This window comes from Tauraco erythrolophus, chromosome 2 (genome assembly GCF_009769465.1).
Source record: "Tauraco erythrolophus isolate bTauEry1 chromosome 2, bTauEry1.pri, whole genome shotgun sequence".
Classification (NCBI taxonomy): Eukaryota; Metazoa; Chordata; class Aves; order Musophagiformes; family Musophagidae; genus Tauraco; species Tauraco erythrolophus.
In genome coordinates this window covers 94219243-94237522 of record NC_141466.1, presented here as the reverse complement: position 1 = coordinate 94237522, position 18280 = coordinate 94219243, and the positions used below count along the sequence as shown (strand labels likewise).

At 44.2% G+C, this 18280-nt stretch overlaps 1 protein-coding gene across 1 annotated transcript; it reads right to left on the bottom strand.

Moving 5' to 3' along the window:
* Positions 1-9266: 9266 nt before the first annotated feature.
* SULT6B1 (sulfotransferase family 6B member 1) lies at positions 9267-16714 on the bottom strand. Its single transcript, XM_009990477.2, has 7 exons — positions 16513-16714; positions 12978-13090; positions 12639-12728; positions 11517-11643; positions 10756-10850; positions 10310-10466; positions 9267-9519 (listed from the first exon to the last, which is right to left on the bottom strand). Exons 1-7 carry the CDS (start codon positions 16712-16714, stop codon positions 9389-9391), a joined length of 915 nt encoding a protein of 304 aa, XP_009988779.1. The 3' UTR covers positions 9267-9388.
* Between the last annotated feature and the right edge of the window lie 1566 nt (positions 16715-18280).

Sequence of the window (18280 nt, the reverse complement as noted above, 5' to 3'; positions counted from 1 at the left end):
ATGTATCAATATTTAAATATGCAAATAACAGCCACCATTTTCCAGACCATCCCTGAAACAAACTCATTCACTGCTTTACTCTTCCAGTGCACCAATATTGCAGCCACTTACACATGTGCCCAGCAGTACACCCATGAGCAGCCCCATGGCACCACGCATTGACCCCCCAGGTTCTCCTCAGGATATACTGACATTGCATTTGGCCACTGGGCCACAATTCGGCTCGAGGTTGGCCAGCTGGATTACTCAAGCCTGTTGTATCCACACTGCGGGACTTGGCTTTCCTCTGGGTCACACTGCTGAGCACCAGTGTCGCTCAGAGAGGCTGCGCTTGAGCTCTTAGCCAACATACAGGTGGGTCCCACCACATTCAGCAGCCGTGGGGGAACAGCTGCTCCTCCCAGCATAGTCACACAGGTCAAGGGACTGCCACTGTGCCACATATACTTACTGCCATATCCCTGCCGTCTGGGCAGAGCAAGGCAGCTAAGTTGGCTGCAGCATAGCAGAAGAGCATGACACCGTCTAGTACCTCCACCACCCTTGTACTATGGACACCAAGGATGCCCTGGCTTCCCTAACTATAGAGGGGTACCTGGTAGGATCTTTCTTCAATACAATCCACTGCTTGCCTAAAGGCAGTTCTGGCTACCCAGATAAAAAGTACTACCAGACTAGAGAACCATTAGGTCCACTTCACAGGCATTGGTAAAGGCTGTGCGATTACCGTGCATGATTTCCATACCTTCAGAAAGCCAAGTCCCGCACTGCTCGGACAGGTACCTTCTGCCTGCCCCCAGACAGGGATACCAGCATCGTCAGGATACCAGCCTGTAACACAGCATACCCCTTGCCAGACAGCACAAAGAGCCCAAAGGCTTATTCTTTCACGGATATTGAGAAATTTAGTCAATCTGGGCTTTTGCTGAAAACAGACACAACACAGAAAGCCTGTAGCAGTACTGGTAAGTGGCAAGGAGAAGACAGAGCTGGTGTATGCCCTCCAGAACCCACAGAACAACACACAGCTTGTTAGTGCAAGCCAATACTCTCTCCCTGTCCCACAATGATTCAGGCAGGGCAGCTTTCTTGGGGTGGCCAAAACTACAGCATCCCAGAGTAAATGCATGAGAGCTACGTGCCTTTCCCAGATTGGAGACTCACTTGCCCCAACCAAAGATCTAAACAAACCATGCACTTGCTCTGACAGGCCCTTCAAGGAAAGCAACTTTAGAGCAGCCGATCTACAAACAAAGCAGCACAGCCTGGCACATACATGACGTCCTCATATAGCGAATGAGAAGTGAAGCACCTGAGAACAAGGCTCACAGTGCCCGGCACCCTGAATGGGAGTGGCAGAGGAAGGGCAGGCATCACTGCAGCTAGCTGCTAGAAAAGACTGCAAAACTCAGCAATGTGAAAACCCACCTTCTCCCTTCCCAGCAGCTGTTGCTCACCAGCCTGGGCTGCAGCACCAAGGACGCTGTTGCATCTTCCGCAGCCAGGAGGAAATGGCCTGCCTCTTGTAGGCAGGGTCTGTACCTTGACTTAATTGGTTAATTAGTCTTCAACTCAGTCCAGCTGGCTAATAATGATTGGATGCCATAATTCCCCCTTTTTGTTTTACAAATTTTGTTTTCAAAGGTTTTTTCACGAGGACTTTAAGGTGAGCAGAGACCCAGTCCATTCATCCAACTCCAGCACGCTTCCCTCCCGCGAATACCACATCGGGGCTTGCGGCTTTACCTTCTTCTCCGAAGGACTCTCGCTTGGGCTCTCGGCTCTGGCGAGGGAGTTGGGGCTTCTCAGGGTCTCGTGGATGTATCACGTCATGGTCACCAGTTGTTGCTCACCAGCCTGGGCTGCAGCACCAAGGATGTTGTTGCATCTTCCGCAGCCAGGAGGAAATGGCCTGCCTCTTGTAGGCAGGGTCTGTACCTTGAGTTAATTGGTTAATTAGTCTTCAGCTCAGTCCAGCTAGCTAACAATGATTGGATGCCATACAGCAGCAGGCAGAGATGGGAGCTGGAACGCAGAGCCTCAAGGCACTCCTTGGGCTTCAGCGTCGACCTCTCTGTTTAGCCTCTAGCAATTAGTACATGCTTTTCCTTCAAAACAGCCCCTCTGGCAGGTGATTTGTGGTGCTATTTTAAGTGAACACATCTCATTTTATCTACACAAACCCTTTCTTAGGCCCTTTTTTGTTGATGCTTACACCATCTTTCAGAGGCACAGTGCACAAGTAGTCCAGCATTAGCCAATAAATTCAGCCTATGGGGCTTGCTGACATGAGTCTTCAGGACTGCAGTAATCACAGCTACACAGCTCCCAGGCTGGAGCTGAGTCCTGCTTGACCAGCCTAGAGCTTGCTCACATCTATGTGCAAACTACACAAAAACATTCAAGATGTCTCTCTTCAAGCTCCTTTCCTCTCTTTAAGCATCTCAGTAGATCCCATGTCTGGGAATCTGCCTGGCGCTGCCTCAGGAGATGGAAGCGTGTCCCTGGGGTGCAGCAAGACCCACAGCAGGGAGATGTGCTGCCACAGGCAGGTTATGGAGGCAGTAAGCAGGATTTCGTTCTGGAAGACTCTGTATCACAAAACAGGACTTCATGTACTTTGATGTAAATCAGTGTAAATGTAATGTACAGCGCCGGTAGGCAAGAGGAGCTCAAATTGCCTTAAGGGATCTTGGCCTAACTTTCCGTTTCTTTAGTTTCGCATTTTTCTCTACTTACATTCATTCTTTTGCAATGAGATGCTGCATGTGGTTTGATTTCCCTCTTTTTCCAGCTAAACTGATCCTTACTTAATGAACACAATTTGCCATATTGACTCTTGATACGTTTTCCTTGGTGTATCAGCATCCACCTCCACTTCTGCATCACTGAAAGGCTGCAGCATCACTGTACCTGAGCTAACACTGTCTCGTCTCTTCCTTTTACTCTCAGTGATGTTGACTTAATTCTGGACTTTGAGCAGGTTTCCTTCGGAAGCAAACTCAGTCATCTTCTGTTGCTGTTATTCTGGAGGGTCTGTCATGCCAGCAAACAGCTTTGTATTTACAGCAGTTAATAATGATACTTATTTTACTGCATTACATACTTGTCTTTCTATATTAATGCATTTTTCATCTCTTTCGGTGCCCTTGGGCTTTCAGCACACAATTCATTTGTGGACAAAGCACTTGCATGGCCCCGTATCATAAACCACTCAAAACACTGGCAGTGAAAAAGGCAACGCGAGAGAGCCCTAGAGGGCCTGTCCTGCACTGCACAGAAACGTTGAAATCACCCAGGTATAAAATACACACTCTGCCTCTTGTGCTTTGGGTTGCTTATTTAAAACTGCAACAGTCAGGGCACAGGAGCTGGAGAGCCATAAAACGGATCGGGGACATTCACGTTTGATAATCGCAGAAGACTGTTGCCCTGTTCACTCCACCATGAACATCATGCCCCATGGTATGACAACGGGAAGCCTGAGCAAAACCTGGCGCTCAGACACATTCCTTGCTTTGCTGAGGGTCTGCAGCGCATGGACATTTCCCATCGGCAGCACCATACAGGTGGCCTTCACAAGGCTTTTTGCTCCAAATTATAATCTCTGGCCATACGTGTTGCTCACCAGCCCAGGCTGCAGCTCCAAGAACGTAGTTGCATCTTCCGCAGCCAGGAGGAAATGGCCCACCTTTTGTAGGCAGGGTCTAAACCTTAATTAGGAAATAAATCAATTCAACCCAGCTGAGCAATCTGGGCAACAGCCACAGTTGCAATAGCCATAATTCCCCCTTTTTGTTTTACCAGTTTTTGCTTTTAAAGGAAGGTGAAGGCTCTACAGTGAGCAGAGAACCAATCCATTCATTCTGACTCCAGCTCGCTTCCCTCCTTTGGGCTTGCAGCTTTACCTTCTTTACCAAAGGACTCTCGCTCCAGCCCAGGCTACTCTGGCTCGGGTTACTCTGGCTCCGGCGAGGGAGTTGCGGTCCTCAGGGTCTCTCAGACGCATCACATCGGGGTCACCAGTTGCTGCTCACCAGCCTGGGCTGCAGCTCCAAGGATGTGGTCGCATCTTCCACAGCCAAGAGGAAATGGCCCACCTTTTGTAGGCAGGGTCTAAACCTTAATTAGGAAATCAATCAATTCAACCCAGCTGGGCAATCTGGGCAACAGCCACAGTTGCAATAGCCATACGTATGGGGAACACACCCATCAAACGTATACTTCAGAGCTGCTCCCCTATCCATGCTCACTTGCTGTGTGCTCCTGTTCCCGTTCCCCCACATCCTCCACCACGTCATGCCTCAGCTCCCCCGGGCACCGGCAGAGCGGCCCCCAGGGCTTCCCTTGCCCACCGGCATAAGGTCTCACCACCTTATGGACTCAGTACATAAAGTTTCTATTTAAATTCACTCAGTACCACATTAAGGTAACTTTTTTTCTGGTGATACACAACTGGCTAACTGTGCCTCTGCTACCAGGGCAGCATGAAAGGGGGGTGTCCAGAAGCTTACACATTGCAAGTGAGGACACACACAGGGGCTTGCCAGAAAAAAACAAACAAGCAAACAAAAAAAACCCCAACCCAGTTTTCTAAATAAAGAACAGTCAGGAAAATAAAAGTTCCATGCCATCAGGAAAAAACAGTGTGGATTGTGCTGGGAGACCGGAAAAAAAAAAAGAAAATTGTAGTCGGCATAAACACTCGCCCAAAGAATAAAAGAAAGAACCAGCCCAGTCACCTGCAGAAGTTATTCTGATCACTCTCTATGCCTGCAGAAAAGAAACGAAGAAGAGGTAAGAACATAAGGGTGCCATTTTTGGTTGTTTGTCGATGTTTTTTTAACATTTTGGATGACGTGGCTAATGCCTGAGATTATCTCGTACTGCATTTTTTCCTCTGAATATACATTGCCTATGGATATATCAGAAAAACAATAATGAAACTATGACTGACTTACCTGCTGGGGGAACGCTAATGAGTGTTCTAGTAATGGAAACGGCTTCACTGGCTGGTAAAATGCAAAACAGCAGGAAACTCACTGGAGACCCCACAAGCACATGTCAATAAGTCGTATTATTCACGAGCACACAAGCATCCCAAGACACCAGTTTCCCAGCCTCCTTTCATTTCCTGACTGCTCCTGACTGCCTCATGTTTTGAGCAAAGTCAAAGACTAATTTTCTATCTTCCTTGAGCCTCTAAAGTTTTTGCAGAAGCCCAATGATCATACAAAAAACCTTTCCATTCAGATGCAGACTGAACATTTTATCAACTAATACTTTGTATTATCCAACCTACAAGTACTACAAAGTGTGATAGCAATACAGGACAATTGTATCCATGACCACAAACATCTGAAGGTAAATAGCATTTTACTCGAGTGCTCTAGCAGTGCACTCAGGCACAGCTCTGACACAATATGCTCTCATTCATAAGGTGGCTGTTCTCTGTTTCTCTCCTTTGCATCAATCCTGACAATATTAACATCTGAAACGATCTCTGCCCAGTCTCGTTTCAACACTTCCAGTGTACATGGCCAAGCTCTGCAGTGTGTTAAAATAGAAGGTGCTAATCCCCACCAAAGGTGATCGTTCAGCCAAAATTCAGATCAAAGGGTTCGGACTTTAACAAAAAAAACCACATTAGAATACAAGTCCAGGCATTTGCTGTCATAACAAGATTGCGATGATTGTATTTAATGTCCCCCTTCATTATAAATCCATTTGGCATCCTTTCTAATAGCCAGCCTGCCCTCAGAAAAAAATTATCTGATGTTCTGTGGATGTCATATGTGCTCTGTGCTTTTACAGTACTTCTATTGTAATTCAGCATTAATTATCTTTCAAATTAATGTACTGCATAATGCTGCAATATGAAATGCTTGCATTTTGTAAATGAGAAAATTGAGCTCAGTTCTGTCTGCTTTGATTCCATTTTACTTTTACTATAATTCACTACCAGAATTCTTTTCCTTTTTGGTTGGGTTATTGACACTCCAAACACACACAAGGGAGCCATCTTTTGCATACAAAAGATACATTTATGCTTCTCTTTTCCAAGAAGACCTCCAATTTCTCTTTTTCAATATCATTTTAATATACTTTCCTGCCTTATGATTGTTTCTGAACAGCTCATAAGGGAAATGGAGGTGACAAAAGTACTAATAGAGAAACATTTACCAGTTACTATAAATGTAGACATCATAAATACGTACAACTGCTGGAAAATGGTAAGTGTGAAGTAGGTCACCGATACAGAAAAAAACGAAATCAAAACTGTGGTTAGGGCATGAAAAAAAACTTTTCTTTAAAAATTGAATGATCCAACATATTCCTTAAACATTTTGTGTCAAAAATACCATTTAAAGTTTTACTGCTGAGCACCGTAATAAAAAGAAAAGTAATATATAATGTATAAAATATAGAAATGGAAAATATATATCCAAAATTGCTCCCTATATGTATGGCTGAAAGAATATATGACTGGTGATTTTCCACAATGAGTAGTTCAATTTTTCTGTTGGGTTTGCATCTATTGTTTAGTTTAGCTGCTGTCAATAACAGAAATCATTGTGGGCTACTGGATTTGACCTTCAATGCCACCATCTCAAAGCACTTCACAGTGCTTTTCCATCCTGAATGTCCTTGAGGAAGGTACAAATTCTCCCTTTCGCCAATGAAATTATGTTTAGCTTTCTTCACTGTTACCCCACCACATAATTTTTAACAGAACCAAACCTACAACACACAGAAAGCTGCAAAAAAATCCATCACCCCTCACACTCACTAGTCTTGTACTCAATGTTCTTTAATGCTCATCATTAGCTGCCAATTACTGAGTATGTGAATATGTGCTGAGAAGAATGTGCAGATCAATCTGAAGGAATTTAGCAATGTCACCTATAAAATATTCCCTCAGATAGCTAAATAACCTCAGCTTAAATAACCTTGCTGGTCAAAAGGTGTAAAAATTTAAGAGTAGCCCGTTTAGAATCTTGAGACAGGATTTCCTCTTGAACTGACCTGGAATACTTCATTCTAATCTTAAACTGAGAAATACGGTGGTTTAAGTGGACAGGCTGGCTATTACTGATCTATCAGTAATTCAGGCAACCTACTTTAATAGGAAGTAGTGCTCCTGTTTCAACATTATCCTCAACCAAAGCCTTCTAAACTTCCTTTTATTAATTGCTTAGCAATGATCTTGACCTACTGCTGCAGCAGGTACAGCCGAGGTGAATACCCAAGGAATGCTGCTGCTTTTTCCAGTGCCTGTATAAAGCTTACAGGGAACCTCACATTTGTTTGAGATGGCTCTAGCAACCTGGATTTTTCATTTGCTTGGTATTAACCCACTTCATCCTGATACAGTTTGGTTTTGTGCGTTGTATTTTGCTCTGCAATCTCCACTGGTACCCCACTTTTGGTTTACTTATGTTAAATGGTCATTATTACAGCTGTTAATTTTGAAAGCAAATTCACATCTATATTGATCCATTCTTCCCATCACGGGAATGTCAGTCTCTGGGACACTGGCATCTTAGCTGGTTAACCTAAAGGACCAACAGCTGGAGGTTTTTTGCTCAGTCAGTGAGCTGTATGCAGTTTTCATTGCTGCAGCAAACACAGCTAGAACACGAGAAGAAAATTAAAGGGGAATATGCCAGGAAAGACAAATAACCAAGATTTTGTGGACATCAGACAATAAAATGACAAGACATTCCTAACTATGCATTGAAGTTAATTTGTCTTAATCATTCCTCTGTCACTGGCAGATCTTTAGAAAGGGATTCTCATCAGCACTGAATGACTTTGTTGTGTTTACCACCAGTTAACAAAGCTGTAGCAGAAGGTCTCACAGAGACCATCTGTCAACACCTCAAGTACCCAATACTTGAGTTTTCAGCCCGGCAAAGGCATATTCTTTACCCAAAGTATCTGTAACAAACACTCCTTCTGCCAAGTCATTTACCACACTTAAGACAATTCTTTCCCAGACAGAAGCTGACAAACTGTGAGGAGGAAGACTATAACCTCCCCTACTGAGTAGATTAGCAACTGTGTGCCCATTACCTGCATATTCCTTCTCAGAGTATTTTTTCCCTTGTATTCCTTCTCTTTGGATATAAACAAATGCCTCTGATGGGGAAAACAACCGGCTGTCAAAGACTGGTGTTTAACCAACTTCCCAAGGGAAAACTACAGCCTAAAAAGGCAGCCCGTTATGAGACCATTTGATGTTCAATCACCTTGCACTCCAATCTTCTGGTGCCAAAGAAGAGTCATCATTCTGTTCTGGACAGTGATGCTTCAAAGCTCTCAGATATCCAGAACAAACCCACATCCTGGCTCTGAGATTGTATATACTACTGTTAGGCATAAAGTAACCCAGGCAAACCCAAACAACACAGGCAAAGGCTCCTTTTCCAGACTTACGCAAGTAGCACACTTTCTTCTCTCATGTCTAAGAAGTTCCTTTCTCCTAACAAGTCAACCAGATGGTTACCAACCCCGCTGCCTTGATACCATAAAGAAGTGACTTCCTCCCATTCCTGCCCAGCCAGGAGCTTCTTCATGTGCTTCTTCAACATCCAAAGCAGGGTGGGTGCTCAGGAGTCCAAACAATCACATGGACAAAACCCGGTGTTCTCAACATATGTTTCCAATTTACCCCATAAGTAACCCTGTGTTGGGGTTAAGCAACAAAGCAAGCCACCATCAGGAGGTGGAACTCCAACCTCCATGAGCAAGTTCTGCCCAAAGCAATCCCTTCAACTGCTCAGGCTGAGATCTCACACTACCAAAGGGAAAAATATTACTGCTGAAAGAGGGAGAAATTTTCCATCACTGAGTCCCTTTACTTTTTTCACACATATATCAGCACATGGAAAGTGGTGAAAGACAACTACAAGAAGACTTTTTGAAATTTCATTTTACACCATGAACTTAGATATTAAAATTATATATTAATATTATGAATTTAGAAATTAAGAATGAAAATGACACTTCCTGATAGTTTAAAAAAATCTCTTGGAAAATCACTTCCAACGTATCCAATACATTTCCAGTGATTTCAGCAGGTTTAACTGCTGTATATGTATTTCATACAGAATTCTACCAGGTAACATGAAATCACAGCTAAAAGTCAGTGTTAAAAAATCAAGTGAGACCAAAGAACTACAGTTCGTTTAAGAGAATCCAGTGAAGTCAATGATACTAACTGCACAAGCAAGGATCACTCATGTAAGTTAAGACAGCAAAAACAGGTTTGCAAACTGCATGGATTTTCAAAATTTTTAAATCAGATATTGTCCTGGTCTCTGTTTTGTTTCACAAAAGTGAATGAAAAGCAGCCTGGACACGAGTTGTTTTCTCTAAAGGAGGTTCAGGCCTTGCAGTACACATCATATTTTAACTTCGCTCCCAGCTTAGTTCCTTCTAAGCACATTTTGAATTTGGCATCCATTTCCTGGTTCTGAGCTTCAGTGAAAAGATTTTTCCAGTCTCCAACAACACCTGGAATATAAAGAAAAGTAAAATATTACCCTTGACTGTATGGACCAAGGAGTATGATTTAAAATAAAAAACTACCTTGTCTCTCTTATTATCATATTTCAGGATAACCTTTTTTTTTTTTTTTCTTTTTTTTCTGCAAGAAAAGAATCTCTGACCCAAGAATACAGTCTCACGTTTGCCTTATGCTTGGTGTCCTCAATAGAAAGTGAATATAAAGCAAATATAGGAAGCTATCAGTCTGCCTTCATAGCTTTGGCATGTATCTTGTACAGCTGCAGAGGACTATAAAGACGATCAGCAGTTATGAAACCAACCCAGAAAGTTCAAGGATGTCGCTTTTAACTGCAAGAGCTTTGTGCACTGCACCCAGACGGTGCCCTAAGCTGCAGTCCACCTTTAATCTAGATTTTGGCATAACAAAGGTTATTTAGAAAACCTAAGAAAAAAATCTGTGGAGAGACTCTGTAGATCGAGTGCCAGGCTATTCCCAGTACTCACAGAAGCAAAAATAAAGCTCTACTTTGTTTTGATTGGTGCTCACTCCATACCACAACTGAAAGGTGTGCTTCTTGTAGAGGGCACTAATCACATTATACGGGTCTTTATCAAATGGTACTGGCCCCTGTGATGAAATCAAGTGACAGCATCCTGAAGCACAGTCAGTGTTTCTTAGACAACTCCCAACCTTGAAAATCATACATAAAGATTAACAATTTACTGATCCAAATTCCTGTCTGCCCAAGATGCAGTGCTACCACTCACCACTCTGGCAAAATACAAACAAATTTACCTTTGCGGAAAAGAATTGAGCCAACAGCACCATGAGTCTCCTGAGCCTTATCCTTCATTGCCTGGAAAGTGGCTCTGTCTGCAATGGATTGGATCTGCTCTGCCGTTGGGGAGAATCCAAAAAATTCAGCTATCTGCTTTACACTGGCAGTCAGGTTCTGAAAGCAATACAGTGAAAGGGAGATATGCAATATGCTTCCTCTAAAAAAGGAGTTACCCACTTGGGATGTGCATTGCCAACATCTATTAACAACATATATTTTCCTTCACAGTACGTTTTCTGTGTTACTCTGGAGCTCAGCTTTTGTAGAGCCAGACTCAACTTGTTGCTAAAATCAACTTGATTTTGCTCTTTCAGAAACCTGTGCCTTTTGTTGTTAACTTCAGCAGATTTCAAGGAACAGGCTCAGATGTGTTTTGCTTGTCTGTACACAGCATCTGCTTTACCTCTTTCAGGTCTTCATACATGATGATCATTGTATTCTCATCCTCAATGTGTTTGTTCCAGGTGACTGCATGATCAAAATAGGATCCCCAGACGACTGTAAAGAAGTGAAAAAAGCAACCGTGTGACCTTCTTTTCTCACCGGGTACTTATTTCTCTCTGACTGAAGACTTGCCTTCTGTTGCCTATCAGTTACACCAATGCAAACAAATGGAACAGCCTGTTCTTTCTGTGGTACAGTGCTGTACACCAGAAAGACAGAAGCTTCCTCTGGACTTTTGTAGGTAGATGATTTCTTCACAGAAATATAAATTTCACTATGTGCTTTCCCTCTGTTACTGCATTTTCATTTAAACATCTCTTAAAAGCCAAGGCCAGACATCAGTTTAAATCTAAAATCTGGGTTGCTAAGGAGGTGTTTGGCCTCATGTTCAGAAACAGTAAAGACAACAAACTGTCATTTCATTAACACTTCAGACCTATAGCATTTCCTCCATCACTAAGTGGCAGAATGAGGTCTCAATGCCATTGCCAAGCTGCCATGCAACTCCCTCACCCTTGCTTGGAAGAACAAAATACTCAGAAGCGAAGTCTCTTTTGGACATTCTCCCCATTCTGGCATTCAGCTGTCTCCTTTATCATGACGTATGGCCATCAGTAAACTAATCATGACACAGCTGTTCTCCCACTGGCCCCATTTAGTTGTTTTTAAATATTTTTTTTCTGTTGCTTCTTCAGCTACATTCAATAAGTATAACAATACCTTTCCCATTCATGAACTCTGAGAAGAACTCATCCCAGGAGCTGTAACTGGGGACACTTGGCACATTGTTGTGGAAATGGAAAAATGAAACAGCTGTATCTTTAGGGTTTCGAAACAGCACTAGTATCTAGAGTGGAACAAAGAGGTCAACAATTTTAGATCACTTATTTCCCCCGGCAACCAAAATGAGAGTATAACCAAACATTCTGCAATCAATAACATACTGGAGGCTACAAAATATTTTATTAGTTAAGGCATGGAGAGCAAATTTAGAACATGCTCATATTAAAAGACATTGTTACCACTTCTAAGATTTGCTTATGTCATGAAGCAATTAGAGAAAGAAACAACTGGAAAAACTGTAATATTGTCACTGACTACTATCTCATAAATACTTAAGACCTGGGAAATTGTAAGGAACCATTTGCCAACCCCCTGCTAGGAAAAGCTCTGTTCGATTCTCCTTCAGGAAATCACAGCTGTTACAATCATCTCCCATTTTTCAAAGCATGGCAATTATGTTCTTGAAATCCTAAGAGACTGTAATCCTCAAAGAAGCATAAACACTTCTGAGAACATGTTATACACACTAAATATTTTTGTTATACACATTATGTTTCTTGCTGTATGAGACATGGAAAAAATTCCCATCTCTTAAATAATTATTTCCTTCATCTGTGGTACATCTCCTAAGTGCTATGTATCTGCCATTGTTCAGCGATCAAGTACCAGACATACTAAAGTTTTAAGAGTGTGATTCTTTGCAAGGAGACAGCCAATGTCCCAGAGGTACTGCTGCCACATTTGTTCCCACCACAGTCATGCACAGAAAAAAGCAGCATAAAAGAGGAAAGTGTTGCACTCCAGACATTTCTGAGCACTGCAACAGCCTCTAGATCTGTTCTTGTTTATGTCAACTACAGCACCCTTAAGGCAGGGGGTGCTAAATTGCAGGGGGTGCTAAGCCAGCTCATGCGTCATGAGATCCCCACTGTCTCCAAGTTCCTTTCTCCCAGTGCCACCTGCTTGGGCACAAGAAGAGGATGTGGCCCTAAAATTATTCTAGCATGTTGGTACTGTCAGAGAGATAAGGCTTGCTCTTGGAAAAAGAAAAAAGCCCACCTTGGCTTTGTTCTTGAAAATAGACTTGGGGAGGCAATCATAATTCAGATGTGTTGCCAAAATCCTTGGAGACGGAATCTGCTTCATCCTCTTTAGAAATAAACAGAAGCATAAGTGAGAACAGGTTTATCACATGGGTGCAGCAATGATCTGTGAGAGTCACCTGTGTGAAACCACCCAATCAAAAGGCATCGGTCATCCAAGATTATCTTTCTTCCCCTCTCAGGAGATATATCTTTACTTGCTGCATGACTTCATTTTAATAAGTTGTGTGCAGGGGTGCCAGCGAGACAAAAAAAATACAAACTTTAAGTGGTTCAATACGTGCTTTTCACTAACCTGATATTTATCTGGATCTCCACATTCAATAAATGGTAGTTCTGCGCTTACAGGTTTACTCTGGATAGTTGTAAATATCAAATCACTTAAAATCTGGATAAGCCAGTTCACACCTGCACCAAGAAACCCAGAGAAGAAAATAAAACATATCAAAGGTTTATATAAGATCTCAGATCCTTCTCATTATATGGCTTAATTCAGCATAATAGACAGTCATCAAATGACAACTAACACTAAAGCTCTCAAATGATTATAAACAAAATAATGTTTTCTGTTAATGAGATCCTCAACAGCTTCTTAACTGTGACCTTGGCTCACTTGTAACTGGTATGCGGAAAGTACTGGGGGCAGAACTGACTCAACAATGCACTTAACATCTTTTTAATATACTCATAAAATAGTAACAGACAATAGAGGGAGCTTTTACAGAGAAACACCTGGGAAGGGTCTGAATAGGACAAGGAAGGAACGAGCAAGGAACTTCACTAATTCTGCCAAGGGAAGCATCCACCTCTCTCTACTGCCCTGGGTCAAGGACAAAATGGAGTCATCTATTCAATGTCACTGCCACTGCTTTTCCTCAGCTGTGCCTGTTGCTGTCTCCCTGAAGTGCATGCCAGAACAAGTGCTAGAAGAGTTGTTACCCACTGGACACCTGCATCCCTCCCCACCCCTCAAACTTTGGAAGAGATCTTGCAGCAAAGCCTCCCCCATACCGTATCCTGTTCCAGTGTGAGCCTGTGGCCAGCTCCTGGAGCTGCGCCGTGGTGCCTGATTCCCCAGGGTTTCCAGGAATCACATTTGCTCTTCTGATGCTCCCCTGATGCTCTGCCAATTGCCAGCAGGACAGAGCAAGGGAACAGCGTGTTCGCCTTGGCCCACAGCACCCTCCCTGCATCCTTGCGGGGAGACGCTTGGAAGGCTTCCCACTGGGCCCACGGAGATGGAGCTGCGGAGCTGCTGCCGCCTCCTGCATGCTGTGAATCCCCTGTGAATGCAGCTGCCAGAGGCACAAACAGGGAACACACAACGCAAACAGCTTTAACCTCATGCTTCAGAGGAAAGTTATTCCCAGAAAGGAGAAACTTCGACCATGTTACATAAAGTGCCTCAGGATGCTCAGATGGAAGCAGATAATACACGTCATTTTTATAGTAATGTGTATAGAATGTGTACACATCATATAATGTCTTATAATATATATATTACATTTATATACCACCCAACATCATATCTAGATATGACATTGTACGATGTATGTCATTTATATCACTCTTCCATCTATGTATAGACCAGAGCCAAAAGTATGAAAGCCTCCAAATCCACGTCCTCATCTGCCCAGTATTAGCCTCATGTGCCCAAATGCAAATTTTATTTTAATGAAAAGTTACAATTGATAAAACTAAAATTCCTAGTTTAGAGCCCTACTGGCTTCTCAACCATGCGACCTGTCCCTGGGAAGTACTGCATCCTGGAGCTCCATCATCCTTTAACCTTACCTCATCAACAGTTCTCTGCATCAGAGTTTTCCTCTCCACTATGCACACCTGAGTTGGCAGAAACCTGTTATATAGTGAGACTTTACCATAACTTAACCTTCATAACACTTATTAAATAAAATGAATGAGGACAAGACTAAAGCTTTGAGAGACAAAGCTTCTGAAGGGCCTCAACACGAGTCTTTCATCAGGCATGTTCATGACGATCTGAACCTGGCAAATGCCAAAGAGTTTGAGCCCTGCATGGAAAACACCTGGGAAGCTGGCAGAGGAAGCCAAACAGCAGGCTCCCTGGATTCAAGAAGGAAAGAGGCCTGCAGAGAGATTTTTATTACTGCCTGGTAACATTACAGATTGGTGGGTATGAGTGTCACATCAAAGGGCGAGAGGTAGTCCAGCAATTTCTGGTTTCAAACTGGGGCAGATAATCTTTTTGTTCTTTGTCCTCCTCTCTTGCCTTTTTCCCCCCCCACTTTGAAAGGCATAGGAAATTAGGACAAGAAATCTATTTAGCACTGTTAAAGAGTGTAAAAGCAAACAAACAAGTGGGAGAAAATACCAAAAGATTTACCTGCAGATTGCAACTGCACTGCACAAACACAGCATTTTCTCTCCCTCCTGCTTCCTCACATCTTCCACACATGCTTTTCCAGCTGTGCCTGCCAGTAACGGAGAGCTGCATTCCCTGGCAAACCTTGGGGACCTGTGTACCCTCTCTCCTACTGATAACTGGAAGCGGTCCTAGGTAAAATTTCCCACTGATGACCTAGCACAAACTGCCCGATGTTAACAACATGAGATCTGTATCTACTGATCCCTCTCCCTGAGCAGGAGAGGTTTACTGAGTTACTAAACCTCAGATGCAGCCAGCATCACGACTCCGTGTCTGAACTCTTCCAAACTCTGTGAGATATCAAAGTCAGTGCCAAGTTATAACAATGACCTTTCAGGTCTTTATAGGGTCCAGCAGGAACCCTGGACCCAAAACCATCAGAATTATGGGCTCCTTAAAATAAAGGTGCGTATTTCACACTTTGTGTCAGCTCCCTCCTTTTCTATTTGCCCTCTTTTTCTCCTAGTTCAGTGTTCTGTCTCACAGCTGCTATACATTCACCCTAAACACTACAGGCATACATCTTCAACCCTTAAATATACCACAGTCTCTTTCCATATCAGAATTCACCAGTGGGAACCAATGTGCTGAAGGAGACTTTGACTAAGAATTCTCCGGTTGGAGCCCAACTCGGTCACATCTGCTACCATGCTAGTGCAATGAAATCCTTCCCTGGACTCACATTTTCTCAGACAACCTTAAGCTTCAGCTGCTTGTGTCTTGAAGAAGAAACAGAAGTTTGGGAAGGATTTCCTAGATTAGCAAAACCCATCCCTTACTTGTAAGCAACCACATCACACTTGATATTTACTAAAGAGATCAAAATCAACTAGTCAGTTGCTAGGGTTTTTTTCACTCCCACTGCCCCTGTTGCACCTTTGCTCCTTTCTGCAGACCTCTGACTAAAAGATTTAGGCTTTCAGTATGTCTTAGTACCATTTTGCAGTCACAAAACAAAAAACAATGCTGATATAAGCCAAGAAATAGCTTATAAATTTGCAAGTAAAGATGCTGTGCCATGTCACTTTCTATGACTTAAAGAGTTTAAAGCATAACTTCATTGCTTTTGTACACTACACTACATTATACTACTAACACACTTTTCAGAATACAATTCATCATACCGGCAGAGTTGTCTTGTCCCACTGATATATAAAAAACTATGTGCTTTATTCTTACTTCTTCAGCCAAAAAGTAGTTTTGAACACCAACACTTATTTTCCTTTCAGAAACATAAACCATATTAAAAAGCAGTGCAACAGACTGCTTAATTAAAATAAAGCAGGACAGCCTCTGGTTGTAGTAGAAATGCCCAACATCCTTACACAACGTACAATCACAATTAGTTGGTTTTCCTTCTTATTGTGTCAGCTAATTAGTTACAGTATCATAGACTACAGCAAGCAATTTATCACGTATTCACCACATTTGGGGTAGGACACCAGCACCATATCCTCTCTTCTGGCTTCCAGGTTCTCGAGGGCTTGGAATGTTTCCGCACTGCACACTGTGACAGGATACGGGGTGCCCTGGTAGGAGAACAGCAAATCCTTCAAGGTGAGCCCTTCAGACTTTGCCAACACTTTATTTATCTCATCAACAAAGGTTTTTTTATCCTCAGCCATGTTTGCCACCTTTGGGGTGTGAAAATGTTAGTATACTGCAGCAAGTGCCTTTAAATAGACATTTTTAAGGGGTGGAGTAGAAATCCTTGGCATCACTTCTGCCCTCCCCTGAATCTGATACATTTCTTTCTCTCCTCCCTTCCCCCCCTTTCTGGAAATGGAAGCTGGGTTGATCCTGTCCACTTACAATCTACAGAGGAGGAATTACTTTAGTCAGAAATCCCATCAAGAGCAAGTAATACTTGCAAGCTCAGCCACCAGGGAAAACAAAATTGGAAAATGAACTACCCTGTAAGAACGAACAGCAGATATTATATCTAATCTTATGTAATGTTAATAGGGAAAAAAAGCATCACATAAAAGAAAGTCTCTAATAATAAAAATCCCAAGAGGTCTTACTTGGCAATAAAGTCACTCCCATACTATGAGTTAAGAAAAACAGATAGCAAATAATAGAAAACAATGAAACCAAACCCATAAACCAGAAAGAACAATACTGAGAGGGAACGGATGCTGCCTTCTTAGGTTCTAAATACCCGCTGTGGGAGCTGGTTTTGCGCTAATGCCCTTTTTCACGTTAAAAAGACAATTAAACATTGAGGCCTCGCATGGTGCATGTAACAACCAGGATCCCTTTTTAACAGCCACGAAGCCTCCAGCCTCCAGCCGCCTTTTCCCCCTAACGGGAAACACGGACCGGCGCAGAGCCGCTCTTCCAGCAGCGGAGGCAGCAGGAGAGCGAAGCGCAGCGCTGCCCCTCGCCTGACGGCGGGCACCTGCTCGGGGGCCTCAGCACGGGGCAGCGGGGCCTGGCCCAGCCTCTCAGCCGTGGTGGGCACACATGCCGCCAGCGCACAGCTCAAACAGCGCGCCGAGGAGCAGCGGGTGCTCCTGGGCAGCGAAGATGGCGGCGAGCCAGCCCTACTGCCCGCAGCCAGAGGGGCGCGCCGAGGGCGAGCGGCAGCAGCCAAGGACTGCCGCCCGCACCCAACGCCATCGCTGCGCCTGCCCAGGAAGAAGCAGAGCGGGGGAGGGGGGAGCCCCGTGTCTGCCTGCGACACAGCAGCAGTCCCAACCACCACGGCCGGCGCTGGCTCGGCCATTACAGGACCGGGCGGACGCGAGAGCACGGAACGCGCATGCGCGGCCCGCCGGAGCGGAAACGCCGCCCAAGGCGCAGGCGCACGTGCAGCCGTCACCGCCGGCGGCCGTGATGGCGCTGCGCGTCGTGAAGGGGTTGCTGCTGCTGGAGACGGCGGGGCTGCTCGGCGCCATCCTGCTCTACCGCGCCATGGACCGCAGCCAAGGTGCGGCGGGGCGGCCGGGGGTCGCGCCCCGCCGGGGGAAGGGGGGGCTGCCAGCGCCGCCGCGACCCGGGAGCTCCTCCGCGCGGGGCTCGGCAGAGGAGCCCAAAGCGCCTCGCACCGCCACGGCGGGTGCGCTGCGTGCGCGGGTTTTTACGGAAACCTGCCGCGCCGGGGTCGGTACTTGGGTTTGTATTCGTGCAGGTGCGCAGCAGTCACTTGTTACGTGGCTCCTCAAGGACAAGCTGCTGTTTTAGTTTTA